At 36.9% G+C, this 26,553-nt stretch overlaps 1 protein-coding gene across 1 annotated transcript in view; it reads left to right on the top strand.

Annotated features, from left to right (window-relative positions):
• The window catches only part of LYRM9 (LYR motif containing 9), a 99,146-nt gene extending 89,550 nt beyond the window's left edge, over positions 1-9,596 (top strand). Inside the window, exon 5 of the mRNA XM_072416633.1 lies at positions 9,537-9,596. Coding sequence (XP_072272734.1) covers positions 9,537-9,596 — 60 coding nt within the window. The remainder of the gene's footprint in view (positions 1-9,536) is intronic.
• Positions 9,597-26,553: the final 16,957 nt, after the last annotated feature.

The raw sequence follows: 26,553 nt of genomic DNA, 5'->3' as shown, positions 1-26,553 counted from the left end.
TATCTGATAATATTGCTGTGTATTTTGTCTTACCTTGTTTCTTAATTAAACTGTTTGAATGACTAGCTATTATTTGTGCATGAACCTTCTTTAATTGAATATCTATATGCATCGATAGGAATATAATTTCCATATTTATGCAGATAAAATATAGATAAAATATACTCAATCAACAACCTCTTGGGTCAGTTTAAGTGACACCAATGATCTTTTTGGGAATTTGAAAGGGTGACACATGGGATTGCAGACGTTACTCCCCCAACCCAACATCTAAATACATTTAAATATATAATAAAGACAGTTCAACAATTTTAACTGGCAATAAATGGCCGCGGCACTTTATTGGTTTTAATATCTTAGCTTATTATCAAGAAAATTCAGTACATATCAATAAATAAACGTGTTAAGCCATTGGAGCTCAAGCAATATCAACAAAACCATACCAAATTAGCCCCCCCCCCTTAATAAGTGGTAAAAAGGAAGAGAGGGTTGGGAGCTTCTTTCAGTCCTGTCAAGTGAACAGTCAAGCACTGACACTGAACCTCCTTATACAACCTACTGGCTCTACTAGCTTTCAGAAGCCCACCACGATTTCCTGCCAGAACATAGAAAAAGGTAAATAACATTGCATTAGACATATTTAAATAAATAATCAGTAAAAAGGGAATAATAAGAAGAAGGAGATGAGAAAGAACGGAGGAATGGGGGAAAGTGGGAAAACGTAGCAAGCCCATGTCAGTGGGCACAAATAAATTGTTAGCCCACTTTTTCATTCTTCACATTCATTCTTCCCCCCTCGTCAGTAATTTAAGTGGCATTCTTCCCATTGATCACCACATTAATGTACAGTGAGCTGTAGATATAGTAATTATAGAAGGGGTTCCCCAAAAGCATGAAAGATATTTCAAGGGTTTCCCCATGTTTAAAAAAATGAGAAAGGATAATTTTAGAAAAAAACAGTGTCAGTGACTTTACACTAGTGCCGAGAAAATATAAAAGTTGCCTTAGAAGGCGAATTCACCTAAAGGCGAAACGTGTTGGGCAGAGCTTACATCAGCATATTTGTTTTTCCAGGCAGACCTGCTGCACAATAACACATTTTTTGGACTGCATCATGTAAAGTGGCACAATGGGCACACAATGCATTAAACATTGATTTATTGCATTGTGATGAAACAATGATTCATTGAATTACATTTTCCAACACCTCTATTACCTTCTTTTGAGGAACCATTGCCCTTTTGACCCTCAGATGTAAAGAAAACATTCTCAGATTTCATCAGAACTCATCAAATTAGAATTATTTAACAAGCAGGCGAAGAAACATGACTGTTTCCCATAAGCAAAAAATGTTTCTTTCCTTATTCTCCAGTGATGAAATCTTCACAGAAGATTGATACAATTACCTAGAAACTTGCTTTTGTGGGATAATGGAAATAATAATATGTAAGATTGAATCTATTTGTACAGAATTGAAAACCCAGCTGGAAACCAAAGCGAAGTGTTTTACTGGTGTACTGAAAAATGACTCAGAGGTAAGTGCTCTGGCCATTGCAGTGCTAGGTCCCAGGTTCAAACCTTGGCCGGAACAATATCTGCATGGAGTTTGCAGGTTCTCCCATGTTTGCGTGGGTTTCCTCCCACATCCCAAAAACATGCAGTTTGGTTAATTGGCTTCCCCTAAATTTGGCCTTAGACTGTATTAAAAGACATATGACTGAGGTAGGAACATTAGATTGTGAACCCCTTTGAGGGACAATTAGTGACATAACTATTGACTTTTTACAGCACTGTGTAATATGATGGCGCTATATAAATACTAATATTAAATATTAATAATGATACATCCAGTGGCAAAAACAAGTTTTTTTTTACAAGATAAAACAAAGCACCCAAATGCTCAAAAAACGCTAAAATAATTAACAAAAAATGTAATCAGGAATTTATCCACTTATAATTATCTATTCAATGTTCTCGATTTTTTAACTATCTCCAAGACTGGAGAGGATAGTCTATCATGGATGAACCTGGGCGATCCATAAAACCTGCAATGGATTTGGCCAAAGAGTGAAAACATTTGTCAAAAATGGAAATGATTTTGAGAAATCCATTCGAAGTTTGCTGGATCACCCAGGTTCACCTATGATAGTGTATTTTGTTCATTCTTGGATAGCTTTAATGAACCAGGCCCTATGTGTAATGCGCCTGGGCACACAAACCACAACCAACTCCAGATATCCTTCTATCACGTTTTTTTTAATGTCATAAAACACGACAAGGGTAAAGTCCAAATAAGCAAAGTACAGGAGGGTAAGGCAAAGGCAGGTCAGGAAAAATTCGAGGTCAGGGCAGGCAGCAGACAAGAATGGTCATTAAAAATCTGAGGTCAGGGCAGGCAGAGTTCAGGCAAGAGTCAGGTTCAGACCAGGTCGCTATGGAAATGACAAATGGGATTAGCATAAACCAATACAAGGACGCATCCAAGCACACTGTGTTCACAGAGGCTTATAGCGGGCAATGGTGTACAGGACAGGCTCTTCTTAAATGGCCAGAGTGACCAATGACCTTGAGCCACCTGGCGCCATTTGATTGGACAGTAACTGAATCCGCAGGCCGCAGGGAATTCAAACTAACTATGTCCAACCCCGCAGTGAGGCAGCCGAGTGCCACGCCCTCGGGGGGTACAAGAGGCACGCATGGTAGCGCGCGGACCTCTTCCCACAGCACCCCTAGGACGTGCACTACTTTGCACATCCAAAGGACTGCTGAGAACAGGAGTTTCTGTCCATAATTTAACTTCTTTCAAATAGAAAATCTCCAGGATGAATTCTTAAAGGCAGCCACCATGGTACTTTCAACCAGTATATAAAATACCACCTGGTGCTATCGCATTCACTGAATGATTGGGGCATTACATGGTAAGCTCTGACAGTACAGTGCCGACTGTGGTTATACATTGACAGACGAATATGGAAATACATAGACAGTAAGTAAAATGTCACATCACATAGATGATTTTGTCAATAATGGCAATAATTGAGTAAATGTGTGCATACATGCACAGCTGTGATAAAAAAAAGGAGATTGTATCTGGGAATATTGGGGGCATGTTTGACTGAGCACTCATGTTTTTTATATATTACACCTAATCATTCTTGTTGTGCTTTAGAAGTGTTCCTTTTAAAACAGAGCTTGTTAAATGGTCCCTTTGGTTTGCTAAAAATATTGAACAATCATATAAGATGTATTAAAAAATACTGAAAAATCTTAAAGCTTTTGTAAGGCTGTAGTCATTGGGATTATATATATGCTTTAGTCTAATCCAGTGTTTCTCGACATTTGTCACTTGAACAACCCCTGCTATAATTACTATGTCCACAGCTCACAGTACATTGGTATGGTGGTCAGTAAGAAGAATGTCTCTTACATTGCTGGCCATTGGGAAGAATGTCATTCTTACAAATAGCCAAAAAGAACATTGGAATCTATTAAACAGACCTGAGAGTCAGAAACTGCTCATTGCTTAAGGAACCCCTAGGAACGTCTGCAGGAACCCTGGTTGAGAAACACAGGTCTAATCATTATTTGGCAAGCTAAGTGTTTATTGTTCAAAAAAGGTTGCGAAGTATGAAAGTTTGAGAAGCAACCAGTTCTACTTTACATATTCTAATAAGTATACCATGGGAGAGGTGGTAATATTACAGAACCTGCTCTAGTAATTTTGTCCAAATATTACCAGCTGAATCTATAATTAGGATCACTTACCACAAATTACAAAACTAAGAACTTAGAATAAAAATCAAGGTATTCCATTTATTCCAAACTGAATGAACAAAAAGCCATATACTGGATCATGAAACTGACAAGGAGTAAATTGGATTCACAATTACACAGTGATAAAGGCATTGAACCGATTCTTCCCCATTCCCAATAGTGAGAACTTCACCCAATGTGCAACTAACTATAAACTGACTTTAAAGGAAAATCTGAAAGATTATTAAATAGAAGTCAATCACTACAGACCTGAAATGATTGTGGTACTTTTACATTTTTTATAGTATTATTGTTATTATTATATCATTAATAACCTTTATACTTTAACAAGGAGGATTGGAAAAATGTAGAGTAGTTTGTGGTCACCAATATTTTGTGCTTGTAGATGGCATTTGGATCTGTTGCATTTACAATTGTTCCTTCATAATTTTACCTAATTAAATGCTTTGTTTATAGGGTTTATACTGTCCTAAACTTTTTCACTTGAAAGGATCAATCATGATCATCTGTGGCAAAATTTTAAGTTATGAACAGGCATCCCATACTGTCATTAAGAAGGTAAAAAGTGATGCACCCTATAGAATTACTAACACCCATTACCACATCCTATTTTTATACTATTGTTTAGCGATATAGTTCAGTGCCTTCTGCTTGTCCTCCCATTTCCATAGTCCAAAAGTCTATCTGTGCTGCCATTGTTCATGGAGGAGGTAACTCTATACAAGTGTGTAGCACTTGTAGCATTACATTTTCCGATTTTTCTGTTTCATGTGATGTATTTGCACATGTGCTTGCAGATTCATACAGTAAATTGTATGAATAGTAACTTCAATTATTAATCACATGAGAAAGAAAATTCCAGTTTACTTATTATATATGAACATGATTGGGTATACAAAGTAAACCAGACATTGCTTTTCACCTGATAATTTTTTTGACATTATTTTTTACAAACATGTAAATATATTCTTTTGGTAAATCAGCCAAATAAAATGATTAAAAAGAAATTAAAATGGAATTAAAATAGAAAACCCAACTACCAGACATTTTTATGTGTTAGGTATACTTGCAAAATTATGGCTTATAAAAGATGAAAACGTGTTTGACTACTGTTACAGCATACCGTTTGTTTCACTTTCACTTTATTGGAATTTGCAAAACATGGGACTTCTACAAGAATGTATTAATTCATCACGTCTCAGAATTCTACTTTTTGGTTGTGCAATGTATATGAGACATAATATTTTCTTCCCAACATAATTAAGTCAGGATCTCTGGTGACTAAGTACATGTGGTCATCCAGTGGACACGCCAATGACGCCAGTTCTCTTTTGTTCCCTAGAAATAAGCACAGTGGTAAACCAGTGGTAGATGTGGGGGAAATCTAAAATAACTACTTTAAAGTAGATCTACCCACAAGGAAATGTTGTTCTTTGCATGCTAAGTAATTTCTATGATGACAATACAATATTTTTATTCACTTTAGAACATCTTTGCCTAGGCATCATCAATAGTCAGCAGCTATATTCGGTAGTAGGTTGGTGGCCCACAGTCTCTTGTAACGCTTGGTGCCTTTTCACTAACCTGTAGCAACAAACTAGCACAGTGTAACCTTTACACCCCCTTTTGGAGGTATGTTGTTCTTTGGTATAATTTCTTTCATTTTGTAAATGTTTTTTTTTTTTTTTATTATTAATCTATTATTATTATCATAGAAAAGCTGTAGATTAATTGTTGGGGTGCATATACTTATGTTTCAGTGAGAGCATCTAGAAAACAATGAATTAAAAAACAAAGTTTGAAATCTCTGTTATATTAGGAAAACTTTTGCTGATTGTGAGTTTTAAACATTTTTGAGGGATATGGGGTGTTGTGTTGATAGGGTGGTCAAACTGATCCCAAACTGTGTGGGGAAGTTTTGCTGAACACAATACCACCCTTATTTTTTTGAACTTTTTATTGAAGAATCTTTCAATAAATATCAATAAAAAAAACAACAATCAGGGTTATAACAAATAGATTGACATAAATATACAAATGTGTAGAGAAATATACATAGAATAAATAAAAAAAGGAAACAAAAACAGGTATATGAAAATATACTTATATAACATAGAAGGAGGAAAAAATGGTTACACCATCTCGTTGACAATATCAGAAAGTTTCCATTCACATATCATCTATGACCACAGGGGGGTAATTTTCCAACATGCGCAAAGCATACCAGGAGGTATGTTCAAAGGTAGACATAATCTGACGTTTTATTGAAGGAGACTGGGTCTCTATAAAGGATTCCCATATTTCCAAAAATGTCCCCACCTTAGTGTCCTTATCCAGAGATGCCTCAACCCAAGCCATTCTGAAAACATATCCCAATTTTTCTTGAAAGCCCAGGTGTTGGTGGATTTGAGTTCAGCCATTTATGTAGTACTGTTTTTTTGGCCACTAAGAAGAGGATAGCCAATATACTGCAGCTGCCCCTGGTAATCTTTGCACCTCGTAAATGATAGGTACCTAAAATAGCCCATTCCGGGGTCAGTGGAACATAGTTAATCAAATGTGAAGTAATTTAATGAGCCACCTCTTGCTAGAAACAGTTCCAAAAAGCATAGTATAAGTCTGCCCGATCCTGTGCACACTTAAGACAGTTAGAGGTAGGGGCATAGCCCATCAAATATGCACCCTGTGGGGAGATATATACCCCACGGTAGATTCTGAGAGTCATTTCCCTGTATATCGGCAAAGGAGCGACTGACCATGCCCTAGAGAATGCAACAAGGATATCATCAATTGATTTACTTGGGAAAGGTTTAAACCATTTAACCAGACCCGTTTTTTAGTGGAGTAAACTAAAACTAATCGTCCTATAATTTTCTGTGATTGCTTTTCTAGAGGGATTGCCGCTGAACAGCAAACTATCCAGAGGATTCTTCCAATCCCTAGCAGATAGGAACTTCAATACCTTCGAAGTGTATGACTGTAATGACATAAAAACTGCTGACCTCAGAAAAGGAAATTTAGCCACCACCTCCTTAAACCGGAGGGGTCGTTTCGCACTCCCATTCACCAATGACTTGACCATTGGAGTGTGAAAAATAGGCTGTTTCTGCAACAAGGAGAAATGGGATAAATGAAAGAGATCAAATTACTCCAATATGGTAAAAAAGAGAGGAGTGACTATTCAGAACCACCCTATTTTTTAAAACATTTGTAAATCCAAAGTTGGAAAATAAATGGCACGTTTGTGCTTGACAGCCACACTATGACAGCAAATATGTAACAAAGCAGGCAGAAGTCTGTTTTAGAAATTATGCAAACATGCTGTAAAACTTATGTACTCTAAAGATGGCCATACACTGATCGAGGGGTGCACAACCGGTGTAAACAATCAATATCTCAGTGATAATGATTTTTGGGTACTGCTGTGCACCCATCAACCATGTCCTGCAAACGAGGAAAGCAGGTTATTACCTCCAAGTTGTAATACATAATAGATTTACCAAGAATGTTTATATAGTACAGGTAGTCCCAGAGTTAAGGACATCAGGCATACGGACGACTCCTAGATATGAACAGGCTTCCGTGCTTGCTCATGTGCAGGACTAAGGCTTGATGGGGGGCAGTTTGCATGACAGCTGAGGTTGTCGTGATCTTAGATGGGCGAGCTCTTTCTGCAGCCTCTTGTAACTCTTTAATGGCCAAGACAAACTCTGCAGTTGTTTCTTTTTTGCATATCAAAGCACAGCTTGCTCCAGAAGTTAATAAATGTCTAGGCTCCATAAAGATTTTTTTTTTGCTTTTATTGTGATTAACTCACAGTGAGGTTTTTTTTACAGTAACTGGCACCATGCTGCCTAATAATATGTTGAGACAAACATCTGTCCTAATTACATTATTAAATAATGTACCTGTTCCGACTTGCATACGAATTCAACTTAAGAACAAACCTACAGTCCCTATCCTGTATGTAACCCGGGGACTTCCTGTAATTATTTCATGCTGAGCAAAGATGTGATAGATTTTAAAATGTAAAATCTTTTTCCAGGGAATTTTGGAATTATCCAAGAAAATTGGATTCAACATCAGCTTTGTTAATTAGGTGGGGAAACCTCAGATCCAAACTTTAACTTTGTATCAAGCCATTGACCTTGTTTTAGTACTAATTCCATTTTAGGTAACTCTTTTTATGTCTTTTTTTGAAATACTGTTTGAAAATAATGCCTGCAGCAATGTTCATTTCATTTATTACGTATTTATTAAGTATGCCCTTATAAGGGCATGATCTAACTAGTCAACACATGCCACGGCATAGGATTACCACAAAGAAAGATTACTAAGAAAGTAAAAATAGCAATGGAGAAGTTGATATTAGTTACAAAATTATATCAACATCAAGTTTACCAGAATCTGGAGCTGGATGACTATCAGCCACTGGGTAATGCCCACAATGTGAACATTTGCCGAGATTAAAATTCAACCGCACCTGACAGGCACTAAAATCTATGATATGGGTTCCTATAGAGACCAAGATACAAGGCTTCTTGTAAATTTACTATGAATCCTCATTGCCTGGTTTTAGGTGCTGCATATATTCAGTGGTTGATAAATTCATTGTATTAGTGAGTTGTCTGCACAAATAATGCCTGGGGTATAAGGACTATGAGTTAAAATGCTTCTCAATATTCTACAATTAAGTACTGTATATAGTTTTATCTTACATAGTGAATTTTTTTTCAGTTTGTATTTAAAATAATGATAGCATTCCACCTTATGTTAGCTGTTGCACGGGAAGTGGTAAGTTGTGGAAATGGACAACACATAAAAGGTGTGGCATGGTTCAAATGTTTGGATAACACAAATGCTGCTGACCACCAATAGGGAGGAAGGTTGGTTAAAATTTCATTGCCACTAACTACCTTTAAATAGTTATTACTGTGTTCAGTAATAGTGAGGGCTGTTATTGTAATTGTCAGCAATGGGGGGTATTATGTTGGCCACTGAAAGCAATACTTTTGGTTATCATTGTTGCCACTTACATCAGTCTGCTGGCACCACTCCTGGGGTTATTAATGTGATCTCTATTACCAATGCAGATGCTTATTACTGTACCAATGTGAGGTGAAAAGCCATAAGTTACTATGCTGGGGGAAAGCAACCCTAGCTATGTCACTATTAGCCAAAATGGATATATAACTGATAAAATTTTTACATTTCGCTATCTTGTTAACAGATTTTTCATTATAAGTATTCTACTAGTAGAAAGAAAATAAGGTCTGTGCCTGACTTCTCAGTTGGACAGCAAATGGTTTCCTGTACTGTATACATTTCATGGATATGTTCATATTGTGCAACTCTGTACAAACCAGCCCCAGGTAATATACAAACATAATTTTAGCGAGGGAAATTCCATTTATATTAAAACTACAGAAAAAAAAACATTCTTTATTTCTGGAATTATTCAATGGAAAGTATGGCTGGCAGACGCTTGGTTTTGTGCCATCCAGTGAGTCCAAATGTTTTGACCTGGAAATTTTTTCTAGTCAGTTTAACCTCAATACTAAAAAAATGTTTTGTCCTTAAGTGAGTATCTAAACCAAAAAGCAAATTGTAATATATTGCAATTTAGTAATCATTTGATGTTGTGCCTTTATTAGTTTTCTTTTTATTTTAGGCTTTTTACTAATAATTTCACCTGGTGATCCTGCTAGTGTCACATTTTCTGTCCTACGGTGACAACTCCTTCTTGTTTGTCTCTATCTTAGGAAGAGCAGCGTTCTCTGTGCAACCCTAGTATTCCTCCAAAGAGGAAAGTGGTTCCTTAAGCAATGGGCAATTTGTGGATTGGCTGAGCCCTACCATACCTGTCAATGACAAGTATAGTACTATCAAAACAGAACTTGGATTGCAAAAAATTGGATTGCATAAAATTACAAGTTCTGATCTGAGGTCACAATAGCTCATATCTGAGTTAGAATCAACTCGGATCAAAACTATCTGATCACAGCTACTAATGGTTGACACTTGCATTGATTGAGAAACAATATACTTTTTATTCTGATGTAGAGTATTCCCTCTTAACAAGGATTGATGTAGCCATGAATAATGGAGAATTGTGCTTTTTACACACATAAACAATTAATACTTATTATTAAACTGGATTTATATAGTGCCAACATATTATGCAGCGCTGTACATTAAATAGGGGTTGCAAATGACAGACAGATACAGACAGTGACACAGGAGCAGGAGAGGACCCTGCCCAGAAGAGCTTGCAATGGGGGAAGTATCACATAGGAGGGGAGATATGGAATGATGGCTTGGCAAGTTTGAAAAAATGGGTTTTGAGTTCTGTTTTATCCAGGTTGAGTTTCAGAAATGTGTCAGCCATCCATGATGAGATGGCCAACAGGCGGCATGAAACCTTATTGACCTCTGACTTGTCTCTGAGGAACACAGGTCAGGGGTGGACAGATAAATTTGAGTGTCATCAGCATACAGATGGTACTGTAAGCCAAAGGAGAATATGAGACTACCGAGTGAGGAGGTGTACAAAGAAAAGAGAATCGGTCCAAGAACTGATGCTTGGGGAACACCAACAGTGAGGAGAGTGGGAGAGGAGGAATTACCATTGAAAGAAACTTGAAAGTTGTGGTCAGACAGATAGGAAGCAAACCAAGAGAGAGCAATGTCACTGATACCAATGGAGCACATGATTTGAATTAGAAGGGGGTGATCAACAGTGTCAAAAGCAGAGGAAAGAAGCAAACCAAGAGAGAGCAGTGTCACTGATACCAATGGAGCGCATTATTTGTATTAGAAGGGGGTGATCAACAGTGTCAAAAGCAGAGGAAAGATTTGGGAGAAAGAGCAGGGAAAAGTTGCCTTTAGACTTAGCTCTGAGGAGGTCATTGGACACTTTAGTAAGGGCTGTTTCGGTGGAATGGGCAGCTCAAAAGCCAGACTGGAGAGGGTAAAGGTGAGAGTTGGTGTTAAGGTAGTTGTGTTAGTAGTGAGTCTTTTATAGACAAGGCGCACAAGGAGTTTGGAAACATATGGGAGAAGGGAAATAGGACGGTAGCTGGAAGGTAGGGAGGGGTCGAGAATAATGGCATGTTTGAAAGTAGAGGGGTAGATATCATCAGAAAGGGGGAGATTGAATAGTTGGGTTAGTGTGGGGGCCAGGGTGGAGGAATGGACTAAGAGTAGATCAGAGGGAATCGGGTCAAGTGGACAGGTAGTAGATGGCAATGAGAGAAGAGAAGATACTTTATCCAGAGTAACAGGGCTGAGGGAGGTTAGTGATGATTTACAGATGGATATGGTTAGAGTGGCATGGTAAGCAGGGACATCCTGTCTGATTTTGACGATTTTATCTCTAAAGAAGGTAGCTATGTCTTGGGCAGAGAAGGTAGTTGTGGTAGGAGAAGTTGTGGGGTTTAGAAGTGAGTCAATTGTTGAGAAGGGGCTGTGTGGGTTGGAAACTTGGGAGTATATGACAGCGGAGAAATAATTTTGCTTGGCAACAGTGAGTTCAGTGTTAAAGTGTTGTAGTCTTGCTTTCTAGTCTATGAAATCAGCACTGAGGCCAGATTTACCCCCCACTTGCACTTAGCTTCAAGAACAGTCTTTTTTAGATGTTTAGTGTGATTGTTGTGCAAGGGTCAAGGGTTAGCGGAAGGTGGCAGGGGCAACTTTATCCAAAGCCAAAGAAAGAGTGTGGTTGATCTGAGTGGCAGCTTTATCTGGAGATGTTATTTTATAGAGAGTGGTGATTAGAGACCTAAGGCAGTTTGAAAATAGGTTGTGGTCAAGGTTACGGATATCTCTCTGCCATTGACCAGGTCTGGGATGTGGCAAGGGGGGGGCAAGAATTAAATAAGTTGAAGGTGATTGGGTTGTCATCAGAAAGGGGAAATGGTAAGTTGTCAGGGTGGGTGAGGTTGCAGAGTTTGGAAAATACCAGGTCAAATGTGTGTTTGGCTAGATATCAAGATACTTGTATAAACTAATATCCTGTATTTTGGAGTGCTGGTGACTTCATCTTCTGTTTTCATGAGCTCTAGCACGGCACCATCCGTGATTGTTACTTGAAAGTGGTAAAAGCCTGTAAATCTTTCATGGTAAAAGCTACCCCCTGATATGAAGAACAAGTTATCATGTTATCAGAACATTAAAGTTTTCAGCCACTGGTTTAATAAAGTGCAGTATTTTTTAGTTTTACTATTTTAGTTATTGCTTTACGTGACTAACATCAGCAGACAGACGCTGTCTTACATAACCAACACAAGCAGTACAAATATGTTATTAAAGTCATTCTGAAAGTGAAAGCTGAACTGTCTGCCTTCAGCCTTAACGTTACTTATTTCGAATTTGCAGCACTTCAATGAAGCACTATATTTTATACTGGTGCCTTATATTGCAGGAATAGTTACTGGCACAAAATCCAGTCTTCCTATATTAGTCACTTATCTTCTGAAACACTGAAAATGAAAATATTTCATCTGGATCAGACTAGCTGTTGTTATTGTAAATGTAAGCATTTTATATGTTATTGTATATTCCATGTTGTAGATGTAAGGGGAAGGATACGAACATGGTTTAAATATATGCTTTCAAAGACTGCCAGTAACTTTTTAACAATAATATTTCCAGACTAGACTTTCACAAATCTGCCCAATTAGATAGTGGAAAGAAAATGCATGGGCCCACCCTCCTATAATACGGAAATTAAAATTCTTCTTTTACCCTATTAACAAATAGATATTACATAAATATTATATTATACTAATATTAAACAGAATATTACAACTGTAATGAAAAAAAAGCTGAAAACAAAACTTTATCATGATAAAGCAAAAACACTAATTTCAATTGTGTATTCAAATTAGATAAATTTTATTAAAATAAAATGACTTGGTAAGCCAGGATACAGACCCCACTGAAGTCAAAATGTATCTATGTTGTCTAATGTTATCTGTAGATAAAAATATATCTAAATATATATATATATGTTTCACAGGTGATTCACGTTCCTGGGCATACTCACCTTGAGCTTGTAAAACAAGTGGCTGGATATAAGTGGAGTTAGAAAACATAGGAGTTGAACCCTTAACGTAACTACAAACTGTAAAAAAGCTTTATAACTCCTTGAAAACAATAAACTATGTAACTGGGAAAATGAGTGGTAGCAAGGTGGAAGGTTGTATTCATTGCACAGTTTGCCATATGTATGCACAAATGGAGCAACAGCTCTTAGATGAATACCGCTGTGACAGATGTGAGCAAGTTGCCCTTTTGGTATTTGGCATTGGAGAGCAGGAGAAGTGCATTGCAACACTGGATCACCTTGAGAGGAGTCTCCTGCTCACTAAGCAAAAAGGTAATGGCTTAGATTTGGAGGGTGGAGAGGTTAATCAGGATAAACAAGTAGGCAGCTGGGTTACTGTAGTAGGGGCTCCCAGAAAAGGAAGGCCAGCCCTGTGTTTGAGCACCCTAACAAATTTGCAAATTTATGTAAAGATGTGCAGGTGGCAGACCCAGTGGTGTCAACTCACCTAGTAGGGGTGGGGAAGGCAATGCAGGAAGGCGTAGACAATTGGTTTTCATATGGGAATCTATGATCAGGAAGACGGATAGAATAGTTTGGTGGCAGAAAAGTCAGACAGGGGTCAGTCACTAGTGAAGGATGGATTGGGGATAGTGTGGGGGAGGGTTATGGATAAATATAAGGAGCTTCCCATGTTACACATAAACATTGGATTGCAAACAGTGCTGGAAATGCAACAATGGTTTAAAGAGTCTGCTCACCAATGCTAGAATTCTGGCAAAAAAGATAGGGGAGTTGGAAGCCTTAATGAATGAAAAGCATTATGACTTATTTGTTATTGCTTAATCCTGGCTTTGTTCTTCACATGACTGGGCTGTCAATATTCCTGGTTATACTCTCTTTCGTCAAACGAAAAGGTGGTGGTGTCTGTCTATACGTGGTAAGTGATCTGAAAATGAATGTGAAAGAAGAAATTGTTGATGGAGCAAGTGATGAGGTTGAGACATTATGGGTGGAGCTGAATATGAGGATGCACAATACACAATTCATTATTGAAGTCTGCTATAGGCCCCCAGTGCTATGGAAGAAATAGAGAATTAAATACTAGTTTAGACAGAAAAAGCGGCAAAATTTGGAAATGTTTCAATCATGGGAGATTTTAACTACCCTGATATTGACTGGAGTAAAGGCACTACAAGGACAGCAAAGATGAGGAAATGTATGACATTATTATAAGAAAATTTTATGGTACAGTTTATAGAAGCCCCCACTAGAAATGATACTGTGCTGAACCTAGTTCTTTCTAACAATGCAGAGCTTAGAACAAATCTGCATAAAAAAGAGAATCTGGGTAGTGACCATAATATAATTTCATTTATTGTAAGCTGTAAACAGGAAGCAAAAACAGGAAAGATAAAAACATTTAATTTTAGGAGAGCAAATTTTCTAATATTAAGGGCAGCTTCAGTGTGCTCCACACAAACACACTGAAAAATATAATCCAATGGGTAATAGGTTTAGGAGGCTAAAATTACAACCTATGTGGCTCACAGCTGATGTTAAAAATGCCATAAAGAAGAAGAAAAGGGCATTCCAAAAATATAAAAAAAAAGGATCACCTTCATCGTTTGAAAACTATAAAGAATATAAAAAAAAGTTTTAAATATAATAATAGCAAAAGATAGGATCTAAGCATGTAGACCCCTTAAAGCTGGGGTCGGCAAAGTTTTATGGCCACTAGGCCATTTACCCACCCTAATGGCTCCGCCCACCACCAAGGAAAGGCCCCCTGAAGTGAAATCCCTCTCCTCCGTATGCATTGCAGAGAGGGATTTACCTTCAGGAAGTTTTCCCTATTTACTGTGGAGGTGGAAGTATTAACGCCGGCCACAGTAAATAGGGGAGCAACTACAAGGGGGCAGCACCCTAGCTCTGGTGGCTCCGGTAGTTCCTAAAGCCCCTGGGCGTTAGGCCGCAACGAACTAATGACTAGGTTGTATTTGGCCTAGGAGGCTGGAGTTTGCCGACCCCTGCCTTAAAGAATGTCTCTGGGTTTGGTAACTGAGGATAAAGAAAAGGCTAAAGATTTACTAAACACTTTTTTTTTAGCTCTGTGTACAGACAGGAAAGTGGCAGAGCTCAAGTCCAAATTCATAACAGCAATGTCACTGCCTTAAATGAGTCACAATGGCTCAGAATTGATATGAGTGAAAAACAGTTGGGCAAAATTAAGGTTGATAAAGCATGAGGAACTGATGGATTACATCCACGTGTCCTCAAAGAGCTGAGCTCAGTTATTTCAAAGCCATTATTTCCAAATTTTAGAGACTCTTTAGTCACTGGCAAGGTACCGATGGATTGGCGTAAGGCCAGTGTGGTTCCTATTTTCAAAAAGGGAGCAAAGTCATTACCAGGTAGCTACGGACAGGTTAGTTTAACATCCATAGTTGGAATGGTCCGGGAAAGTTTGATAAAGAACCACATAGGGGAGTTTCTGCTAGAAAATAATAATATAAGTGATAGTCAGCATGGCTTCAAGAAAGACGAAGTTGTCAAACAAAATTTACTCTCTGTTTATGAGGAAGTAAGTAAACAGGTAGACAGTGGAGTAGCAGTTGATATAGTGTATTTGGACTTTGCTAAAGCATTTGACACTGTACCCCACAGAAGGTTAATATGCAAGTTAGGATCAATAGGTTTAGAAAAGCCAATCTGTAAATGGATGAAGAACTGGCTTAAAGTTCTAAATAGTAGTAGTGATAAATGATTCATACTCTAAGGTTATTAGTGGTGTACCCCAGGGTTCAGTGTTGGGACCTTTACGGTTTAACATCTTTATAAATGATATAGAGTTTGTGAATAAAAGTACCATTTGTGTGTTTGCAGATGACACCAAAATATGTAATGGAATTATGTCCATACAGGATGTCTATAATCTACAAGCAGACCTGGATGTACTGTTTGTTTGGGCAGCAAAATGGCAAATGACATTTACTATAGACAAATGTAAAGGTATGCACATGCATGCTTCATACTATCTAGGGGGAATACATTTTGGGGAGTCAGGAATGGAAAAGGGTCTGGAGGTTCTGGTAGATCATAGACTAAATAACAGCATGCAATGCCAAGCTGCATTATCTAAAGCTGGTAAAATACTTTCTTTTATTAAAAGAACAATAAACTGCAGAGATGGAGACATTATCCTGCCCCTGTACAAAGCATTGGTCAGACCACATCTGGAATATGCCGTCAAGTTTTAGGCACCCGCTCACAAAAAGGACCAGGTGGAATTGGGGAGAGTGCAGAGAAGGGCAACTAAACTAATAAATTGAATGGAGAAGCTCAGCTATGAGAAGAGATTAGCTGAACAGAATCTAATATCCCTTGGGAAGAGACGTTTAAGGGGAGATATGATCACCCTGTATAAATATATAAATGGTCCATATAGAGAACTCTCTTCCCAATTATTCACTTTGAGATCATTACAAAGAACAAGAGGGCACTTTAGCATCTGGAGGAAAAATAATTTAAGCTCCGGATAAGGAAAAGATTCTTCACTGTAACGTCAGTGAAAATGTAAAATAGGCTCCCTCAGTAAGTAGTTTCAGCAACTACTATAGATTGCCTTAAGAAAAAGCTGGATGCTTTTTTAGAGGCACAGAATATACCTGGGTTTTGAAGTTTTAAAGTAAAGATAGCAGAGACCTTTGATCCAGGGCATCTGGTTGCCTCCTCGAATCAGGAAGGAATTTTTTTCCCCTGTTGAAGCAAAGTGTCGTAGGGTTTTTTTGCCTTCCTCTGCACCAACTATGTTCGTAGGGTTTATATCTATGATATGTTTATTTCCTCAGTGGTTGAACTTGATGGACTTGTGTCTTTTTTTAAACCTGACCTACTATGTAAAGAACTTCTCCTAAAACCAACACTGTGAACTGTTTAAGTTGGTACCATGAAAATACCCATCCCAAATTTTTTTGTTTTTCCTTCTAGGTCAAACATTGACATCATGCAGGAAGTCTGCAAACTTAAAGCTAATGTTATGCTTTCAGAAACTAGAAGTCTGTTCTTCACCCAGCATGTAAGAATCCCCATGCTTTCTAATGGTGGCTATCTCATTCTATTAAGTATGGATATAACCTCTTCTTTTGTATTTATCTTAAATCCTTTGCACTAGTCTTTACTGAAACCTACAAATGCGCAACCTTCATTACATAGATGGTAGATTGGGCTCTCTAATATCCCACTGCAACTATCACCATTTGAGTCTTGCTGTCTTCATAACCCAACATCTGCTAACCTCATCCCTCTAATTTATGGTGTTCTTACCCATTCCACTACTCATAAGCCCCGATACATGTTAAAATGGTAGGCTGGGAATCACTAGATTTTTTTTAATGCGGTAAAATCTTCACTGTAGCAGTTCAAAGTTCTTTTATATTAGCCCCAGAAAATGCACATAAACTAATTTTTAGGTGTAACATAACCCCTCACTGTCTAGCTGGGTTTATCCCTGGGGTTTTTCACTCTATTTAGCAGGTGAGCTGAATCAAGGGCTTTGCTCCATATTTGGTGTTAATGTCTGAAATCTAAGAGATTTTGGATTTGAGTCCATAATTTTCATCATTCTGTTTTACACACTTATCTTCCTAAAATATCAGGAAAAGCTTTGCTCCACAAGCACATTTTCTCCAAATGATCACAAATTGGCCTCCTTCGTCTTTCTGGCTGCTAGGCAAACTACAACTAGGTTTGCAGTTTTACACTGCACACCACTACTGCCCTTAAACTATATACACACATGTTGGAGTTTTGTCAATCTTTCATGATCGTTTCTAGCGACAGATGGTTACAGGTGAACAACAGGTGAACAAACATGTTTATTTGTTTTTTATTGCTTTCTCTCGGAATTCCGCAATGCCATAACCTATCAATCAACTTCAGTATGTAAATTGTTAACATTAGCAAGGTCCTTAGCATGATTTACAATAAAACATACGTGTAACTGAAGCGGTTATTTTTCCTCTGCAAATTAATCTTTGTTGATATTTATTATAGGTACAGTCCTACCCAAAACTCATTTCTTTTTTTTTTTTTTTGCTGTAATGATAAATCAGCTGACAGTGTATTATATACCCTAGAAAATCTAGAGGTGACATCTTTATACATTAGTTCTGGGATTTGAAAATTACAAAATGGTCCTCAGCTCCTCAACAAGCATTTAGTATTGGATTTCATTAAGTGTAGCGCTAGCCATCTTTGACCCCAATCCTGAAACCTAACTATTATTAATTGCAGACATACAATATAAAAAAACATTTACACAAAAAAGTACATAAAATATACATGTGCAAGAATAAACAAAATTTATACCATGTTATTTTATTTATTTAATTACTGTTCCACAAGTAAAAGTCTCACAGGCTGAAACTTTTCATCACATATATTTGTGTAAACGTAGTGCGGGGTCAATAATCGATAATGTATTAATAAGTAGTATGGAATGCATAGTCCAGGGGTCAGTAATAACTAATGCATTAGGAAGTAGTATGGAACGCAGAGTGCAGGGGTCAACAATTGATAATGTATTAATAAGTAGTATGGTACACAGAGTGCTGGGGTCAGTAATCAATAATGCATTATTAAGTAGTATGGAATGCATAGTCCAGGGGTCAGTAATAACGAATGCATTAGGAAGTAGTATGGAACGCAGAGTGCAGGGGTCAGTAATCGATAATGCATTATTAAGTAGTATGTTATGCAGAGTGCAGGGGTCAGTAATCATTAATGCATTAAGTAGTATGGAAGGCAGAGGGCAGGGGTCAGGAATTAGTAATGCATTATTAAGAAGTATGGTACGCAGAGTGCAGGGGTCAGTAATCAGTAATGTATTATAAAGTAGTATGGAATACAGAGTGCAGGGGTCAGTAATCAGTACAGCATTATTAAGTGGTATGGAATGCAGAGTGCAGGGATCAGTAATCAGTAATACATTATGAGGTATTATGGAAGGCGGAGTGCAGGGATCAGTATTCAGTAATACATTATTAAGTAGTATGGAATGCAGAGTGCAGGGGTCAGTAATCGATAATGCATTATTAAGTAGTATGGTACGCAGAGTGCAGGGGTCAGTAATCAGTAATGCATTAATAAGTAGTATGGAATGGAGAGTGCAGGGATCAGTAATCCATAATACATTATTAGGTAGTATGGTACGCAGAGTGCAGAGGTCAGTAATGCATTATTAAGTGGTATGGAATGCAGAGTGCAGAGGTCAGTAAACAGTAATACTTTATTAGGTAGTATGGAAGGCAGAGTGCAGGGTGTCTATCCTTGTTTGCTATCCTTCATTTGCAGGTGTCCTAAATACTGCTGCTGGAAAAGCTTGGTATGGAGGCAGTGGTCATGAAGAGGGGCTTTAGCACACCCCAAACACTTTGGTGCTGCTTTTTTTTTCTTATAATTATCTTCTATTACTATGGCTTAGCTGTGTATCACTACAGCAAAATAAAATTTTAAGTTATGGTATTTTTTTTTAGACTGGGAATGTGTTTAAATATCTAACAGTTGACAAACCATAAGTAGTTATTATCTAAACCTCTGTGGACAATATAATTTTGGCCTTTTTCTGTATGATTATACAATGGAATATACAAAATGTGCTATGATTGCTTTAAATAATCTTTCTGACTTTCCCGAGTTTGTCAAACTCTTTATTGTGAAATTTGGGAATAATGTGTTCACTTTCCGTTTAGCTAAGGTCTAAAAATACCACCCCATCTAGGTATTTAATATATCTTGGGCAGGGTCTAATTATTTCCACGTGTACTAATAGCACACATGGGTGGAGAGAGAAAAACAATAATATTTGTGCTTTCTAATTTAGTCTATAGAAGTAAAATTATAAGGCTGGCAACATCATCCTCTACTTCTTTTGTGTGCCTCATGCCATACTGGAGATCAAAAATCTTTTCACATTGGGTAATGCCAGGCAATGCTGACAGTATCATATTACTGCTAAAAACAGATAAAATACTTGTGCCCAGTGGAGTCTGCTTTGGAATAATCTATGCCAGCCACGGTCCACCAGAAATCACATCTCCACTTCAGTTTCTGTATAAAAGAAGAGATGAAAAAAGTAATAGAGATTTAAAAAAAAAACAATATATAAAGTAAAAATGTTGGCGATAGATCCACTTTAATCATCAGCAAAGGTGCTGTTTCTAAATGTGGTGCTGAATGTGAACAACCATCTAGTTTGCATCATCTAGATATGGTGGTGTTGCCAGCCTTGGGCATCAAGGTTCTTAAGTTTATTAATAGTTCCACGCTACCTACTGGAAAAGAAGGCATTACCTGTGTATTCCAATTTATTTAATAATTTTATCTGTAATATCAATTGATTTGAAGAAAGTTTCTTGGTCATCATTCATTAGTAATTAATAGTCATAGTCATTATCATTATTAGTCATTATTTCATAGTCATTTTTCAGCTAGTTTGCAGAACTTTTCCTAAACTGGCTTCCCTAAGAGATCATAAGACAGCATGTACTATGAATTTCTGCCTCCATACTTTTGAAGAAGTTGTATATTATAGGAATTTTATTTACATGAAATGCATTGGGTCTGATTAAATAAAGTTTCCCAAGCCTTGGAGAGTTTTAATAAATCAGGCCAATTTTGATGCACTATACCCCTTGAAGATTGTAGTTGCAGTAGAAGACTAACTATTAAAATCAGAAAGAGGAGTAATATACATTAATTTTATTACTCAGACATGTTTCAGGTATCAAACATAAATAGAAATAGCAATACTGGAGGAAGGAAATTGAAAATAAAATGTAAAAGATTCTTTAGAATATTTAAATGTTGTTGGTAGAGTCTTGTATTGTACCTTCAAAGTCCCAAACTTTTATGCAGTCGGATTGTTTGCTTGTGATTTACACATTTGCTAATGGACTTCATTGTAAAAAATATGTGATTTTTGGTAAAATTTGGATGAATCATGGGTAAAAACCGACTAAAGCAAAATGGGAAAAGGGCAAGGTAGCAACATTGCTCATCCCTTTACCTGATATTGATGAGAATTGCACAAGGAATGGAGAATCCCTCTTTGCAATGTGAGCACTTCCTTCTTTTAAAAAGGACAGATAGGTGCACAGCTTAAACCAGTGACGTCATCTTCCTAGAATACCACATTAGCATATAGAATATTACAGCTGTAACAGTAGTAAAACAAATCTTCCCGCCAGCTCTGTGTATGAAGTGAACAGCAGGTGATGGTTACACTTGTGACTGAACTGCTGAAAGGGGGATCTTAGATATAAAGTGATTATAAAGTGATTGAGGGCTAGTCAAGTTACATTTGCGAATCAAGTGCTAGGGGTCCACACTAACAAAGGTATGGGGGTTCTGATTTAAAGTCCAATGTACAGGGGGGAATGATAATGTGAATAGAGGTTCAGATGCTAAGGTTGGACTTTGATTCCCAAGGGACTGTTAAAATGGCAGGGGGAAATTTGATTTAAAAAGGTATTTTGGGGACCCTGTCAAAAACTAGAACTGGGGTACATAGATGAGTAGCTAGGGTTAGACTATCAGCAGTGGTGCTTAGTTGCCACAGCAGGGACGCCAGGCTCTGAACTATTGAAGGGGAGTTCAGATGTTAAGGTTGGATTCTGATTTGCGAGGAACTGGTAAAATGACATATTTTAAAAAGGCACATAGATAAGAGGCTAGGGTTGGACCATCAGCGGTGGTGCATAATTACCACAGCAGCGGACATCTGGCTCTGGCCCAATTTGTAGATTTGTTGCCTTACAATGACTGATAATATTTTGGTGACCTTTAAAATCCCTTTCTAGACTCATAAGCACCCATATTCATCTTAGAGCTCTTCTGATGGATGATGCCGCCACAAACATCACTACCAAGGAGAACATCTAACCCTAGATATCCAAGGAATAAACAAGACAGGTTCCACTATCAGATTCTTTAAGGGGATTGTTATAAGTATGTTTGGCAATCCGCAAAATGTCCTTTAAATTTTATTAATAAAAATTTTAATAAAGATGCTTTTTATTAGTTAGATTATGAAAATGAAGACCCTGTGTCAGCTGCGTGTGCCATGTGTTCCAATATATTGCATTTATCTGTAGACACTGTTTGAATGAAGACCCAATATTAGCTTAAGTACACTTACTTTTTCCACATGACCACACAGCTGGTTTAAAATGAGAAAAAAGAAATCACTTCATAGTTTCAAATTCTGCAGAACTTCTTACAAGTGATTGAAAATACCACCAAATAGATGAGTGATCGCCAGCACAAATATATGACACAGTTGCCTAAAAATTTAAAAGCAAGAATTCACATAATAGTTTCACATTCTGCAGAATTCTAGAAAATGACATCCAGAACAGATGAGTGATATTCAGTACACTTCAAATGTTCCCATTCATCAAAACCATTCTCAGATGGTACCTGGTACTGGAGAGACTCAGTTATGCCCTCTGTTCTCTATAAGAAGGGGGTATAATAAAGTATATGTGGTGATCTTGCCCTATGGTTTATAGGTATTGTAGAGGAATCTTCAGCTTAATGTCCTAGATAACAGAAGGAAATCTCCCTATTAGTCCTACCAGTGTCCTAATTGGTAAGCTAGTATTACCCAAACACACTTTTCACCTGCTATCTTATATGCTATGTTGCTATGCTATGTAATATGCTATGTTGCTAGCAGCATTATATTCCTATAGCAATATCACATTATTCAACAACCCTTTCTCTGGATAAGCTCATAGATATCCCCAACTAGAATCTTGTTATATTTGAATAAACATAGAACCTGTGATGTCATAATTACAGATACTTCAGTTCTACGTATTTCTCTATTTTTCTTCTTTCCTTTACTATCTTTGGTTCCTTAAAAATTTTGCTTTCTATTTTTAGACAACCGAGCAATAATTTGTTAGTTTATTCCTTTTTTATCAGTTTCATCATAAAAAGACTGGTAAAGAACTTGTACTAGTTTGTACTTCATCGTCTTGTTGGAAAAGAATCTTACTATAATTCTTGTATTTCCGTGTGTATTCTTTACCTCCTCTTGTATGCTTCGCCTTGTTTAAAAATTCAATAAAACATTAAAATGCAAATGTTCCTATTGATGTAGTGTTGTAATTATCATATAATTACATAGTTGAATATTACTTTGTTAACTTGTTTATTTGTTTAGATGGGATTTTTGGATTGTACAATGCTAACAATGCCAGCTATATGTTACTGGTACTCGAGAAAAAGCTACCTAATCATTAGAGATATCGACATAGTAAAGTTTCCATTGTGATAGACATTTGCTATTTCACAATGTGCTAGAGTGGGGAGGAAGTACAAAATATGATTCTCTGTTGTCTATGGGTTGTTTATTATGGTTGAATATAAATTCCAGCCACACCTTCCATTAGTGTGCAGGACCAGGAATGGCAGACATTTTTTATGTTTAGAATTTCTTCATTTATTTATAGACACTTACACCTGTCTTCAGCACTTTTTTTGTAACTTGTATAGTGATGTAAACCATACCCCAACTCCCTTAAGGCAACTAGTGAACCAGATGAATACTGTTGGTGTTCGAAATCGGGTTGTCCTTATATTCGACCCGAAAACAGCTGTTCGAATTTGGGTAGACCCGACCCGAAAAAAAAACAAGATTCAATGGTAAAAAAAACATGTAAAAAAATAAAAAATTAAAGTTAAATTAATTGATTGAGTGTTTGTGTTTAACTAATTTTTTTTTTTACAGTTTATCCTACAATGACATTATATCTCTTACTCTGTAACACACTTTCCAGCATAGTAATATTGTGAAACATTTGTTACATTTTTCTTTTATCCACTGCAAGAAAAATGTAACAAATGTATCATATTATTGTGTGTTACAGAATAAGAGATACTTGCCCGCTGGGCATCTTCGCAATGATTGCAGCTGAGTCTGCAATCATTGAGAAGAGTGTGCGATCCCCAGGACACTACAATAATCTGTAGTGCCCGGGGGATTGTAGTGGAACTGCAGAGTTCATCTGCTGTTCAGTTCTGATTGCTCTTGCAGCCCTTAATAGTCCCTAAAAATAACCCGAATTCTCCCACTATTGACTTCAATGGTGTTCAAATTCCACATTCGATCACAATATCTCGCTATTTCATCGAATAGCTGTTGATTCGAATAGTGAGATATTCGACCAACACTACAGATGAAGTTGTAGGCTGATTACAAGCAAATCTAATATATGTTCCTGAAAGAAAAATATCTAGCAGCAGTCTAAAGGGTGTATTTATACATTTTATACATTCATTTATACATTTTAGACTTGGAAGTTTATTTGTTATAAGATATTGCAATTACTATTGTGATTGCTGTGCGTATCTTTTGATAATTGACCACCAGGTGGCAGAATATGTGTTAGTTTTTTTACGCTTTAAAACAAGCAATAGATTCGAATTGCTTCAAAATGTATTGGTCATTCCACAAAACAAACTCCATGCTCAGCTAAGTGTACAATCACAGTATGATTTTTTCCTGTGACAAAGTAACCACACAAAAGTTACATTATCAAGGCCCTGCCAATCAAGAGGCCTAAGACTCCAAACTCAGACAAAGACCTGGGGGAAATTAAAGTGCCAAACTCTGATAGAGGGGAACACTGGTATCACATTGTTTCATTTTATGGTACAAAGCTTATGGGGGATTCCACTAATAGCTTAAAGTAGAACTTTTACCACTTACCTTTGCAGATCCCTCCACAAACTAAGCCCAGAAATCCTACACCATTTTGGCGTTCTCTTCTTTCCAGCGTATATGGAACACAGCCATCTTGTTTTTTATCTCATCTGGGTTCTTCTCACATCACCCAATCTTACACTGCACAGGGGCGAGATCAGGTAATGCAAATCTAAAAAAAAAGGTGAGATCTCGCTGTGCATACGTTAAATGCAGCACTTTTTTTACATTATGCCTTATCACAGGCATGTGCAGAAAGAGCACCCAGAAACCTCCCAGGATATGTGACGCAAGTATCCCCAGAAGCTGTGGATTTTACCCTTCAGTCCCTTCATAACAGAAAAGATGGAAGGGGGGAGACCTCCCTTTTTTAGTTTAAAGGTAAAGTTTTTAGTAATCTGTGTTATATACAAAACAAGAAAAACTAATTTTTGATATTTTGTTGCACCTAATGGTGTGATCATCCCCCCAAACATCTCCAAACTACCATTATGATAATTCTTTACTTATAACACAGGTGTCTAACTCCAGTCAATGGTTAGGATCTGCAAACATTTTAGTATTGTATATAAGTATCTTATATAGTATTATGGGGTTTATAGAAATCCTGGCCGGTATGTAGCCCTCAAGGTCCAGGGGAACCTGAACACCCCTGATCTTACTCTAGATAGTGGTAACAAGGGTTTATCATTAACACTTGCAGTGTTATTGTGAGCTTACATGTCTTTTAAAAGGGAACTAAATGAGTAATAATAAAAGATAATGGTAAGATAACCTTAAATTGTCTTACCACCATACACTGGTATGGTAAACAGGGTAACTATGTATCACAATATTGGATAATTGTGTTATATTTAGCATCTGACTAATATATTGTTAAAAGCAAAACTGAATTGTTCATCCTCAGCATCTCATCTGATACTTTGATAGGAAATAAAAGTATTAAACCATGAAGGATTTTCCCAGAAGTTAGGTAACTCAAGTCATTCTGTTACTGTTTCATCCAGGGACAAACCCTTTCATATCCTCATAGCAGGGGTGTATAAATAAAGCTTTCACTTTGGCTGTTCAACATGTCATTTACTCAAAAGACAAGCTGAAGCAGTGTTCAGGTAAGGAAAAACTATATAGACTATGTAGTCCTTAGTATTATAGATATCAATTGATTTTAAAATGATGGAACAATGCTCTCCTGGTAATGTCCTAAAAATCACCAAGAGTTGGTACTTTGAATTATGTAAAGTATTGGAGATGCCAATGATTGTGAAAAGTCTATCGAAGATACAAATATTATTAATATTAATATTAAACAATATTTATATGGCGCCAACATAATAAGCAGCGCTGTACATATAATATCCATTATTATACATAAATGAACATAAAGATATAAACATTTTGTTCAACTTTTTTCAAGTAATTGCATTGTCTGTAAAAGAATTTGGTAAAATTATAGAATTTTTTTGGTAAGTCAATTATGCTTGCACCACCTACCATTAAAAAAGGTTGATTTGCAAATTTCATATTTGGAAACCCAAATATGGGTCCCACTGTCAAAAATTGCATTTACTTTTATTAGATAAAATTGGGAACCATATTTCCAATAGTAGATGCTATTAATGATATTATAAATTAAGGCTTAGAAAAGATATCGGGTATAAGTGCACATATTTTATTTAGGTGCTCCCAAAAATATTTTTTGGACTCACAATAGTGACATCTTCAGACTATGATAAGGTATTGCAAATCAGCAAATAAATTGTTTAAATGTCTGTTCATAACTTTTAGATCCTAGAACACAAAGACAAAGCCTAACATTGAAGCCCTCCAAAAATAGCTGGGATATATTTAAATAAATGATACAGGGGCCTTATCCAATATCATGGCTTTGGATGTATAAACCCTTCAATGTATTATGTAACTGTAAATCTGTAGCTTTCCTGTGCCATGTACCTGTAAG

Source organism: Pyxicephalus adspersus, chromosome 1, assembly GCF_032062135.1.
Source record: "Pyxicephalus adspersus chromosome 1, UCB_Pads_2.0, whole genome shotgun sequence".
Taxonomy (NCBI): domain Eukaryota; kingdom Metazoa; phylum Chordata; class Amphibia; order Anura; family Pyxicephalidae; genus Pyxicephalus; species Pyxicephalus adspersus.
Note: the sequence above shows the minus strand (reverse complement) of the source record. Positions and strands in the feature narration are given on the sequence as shown.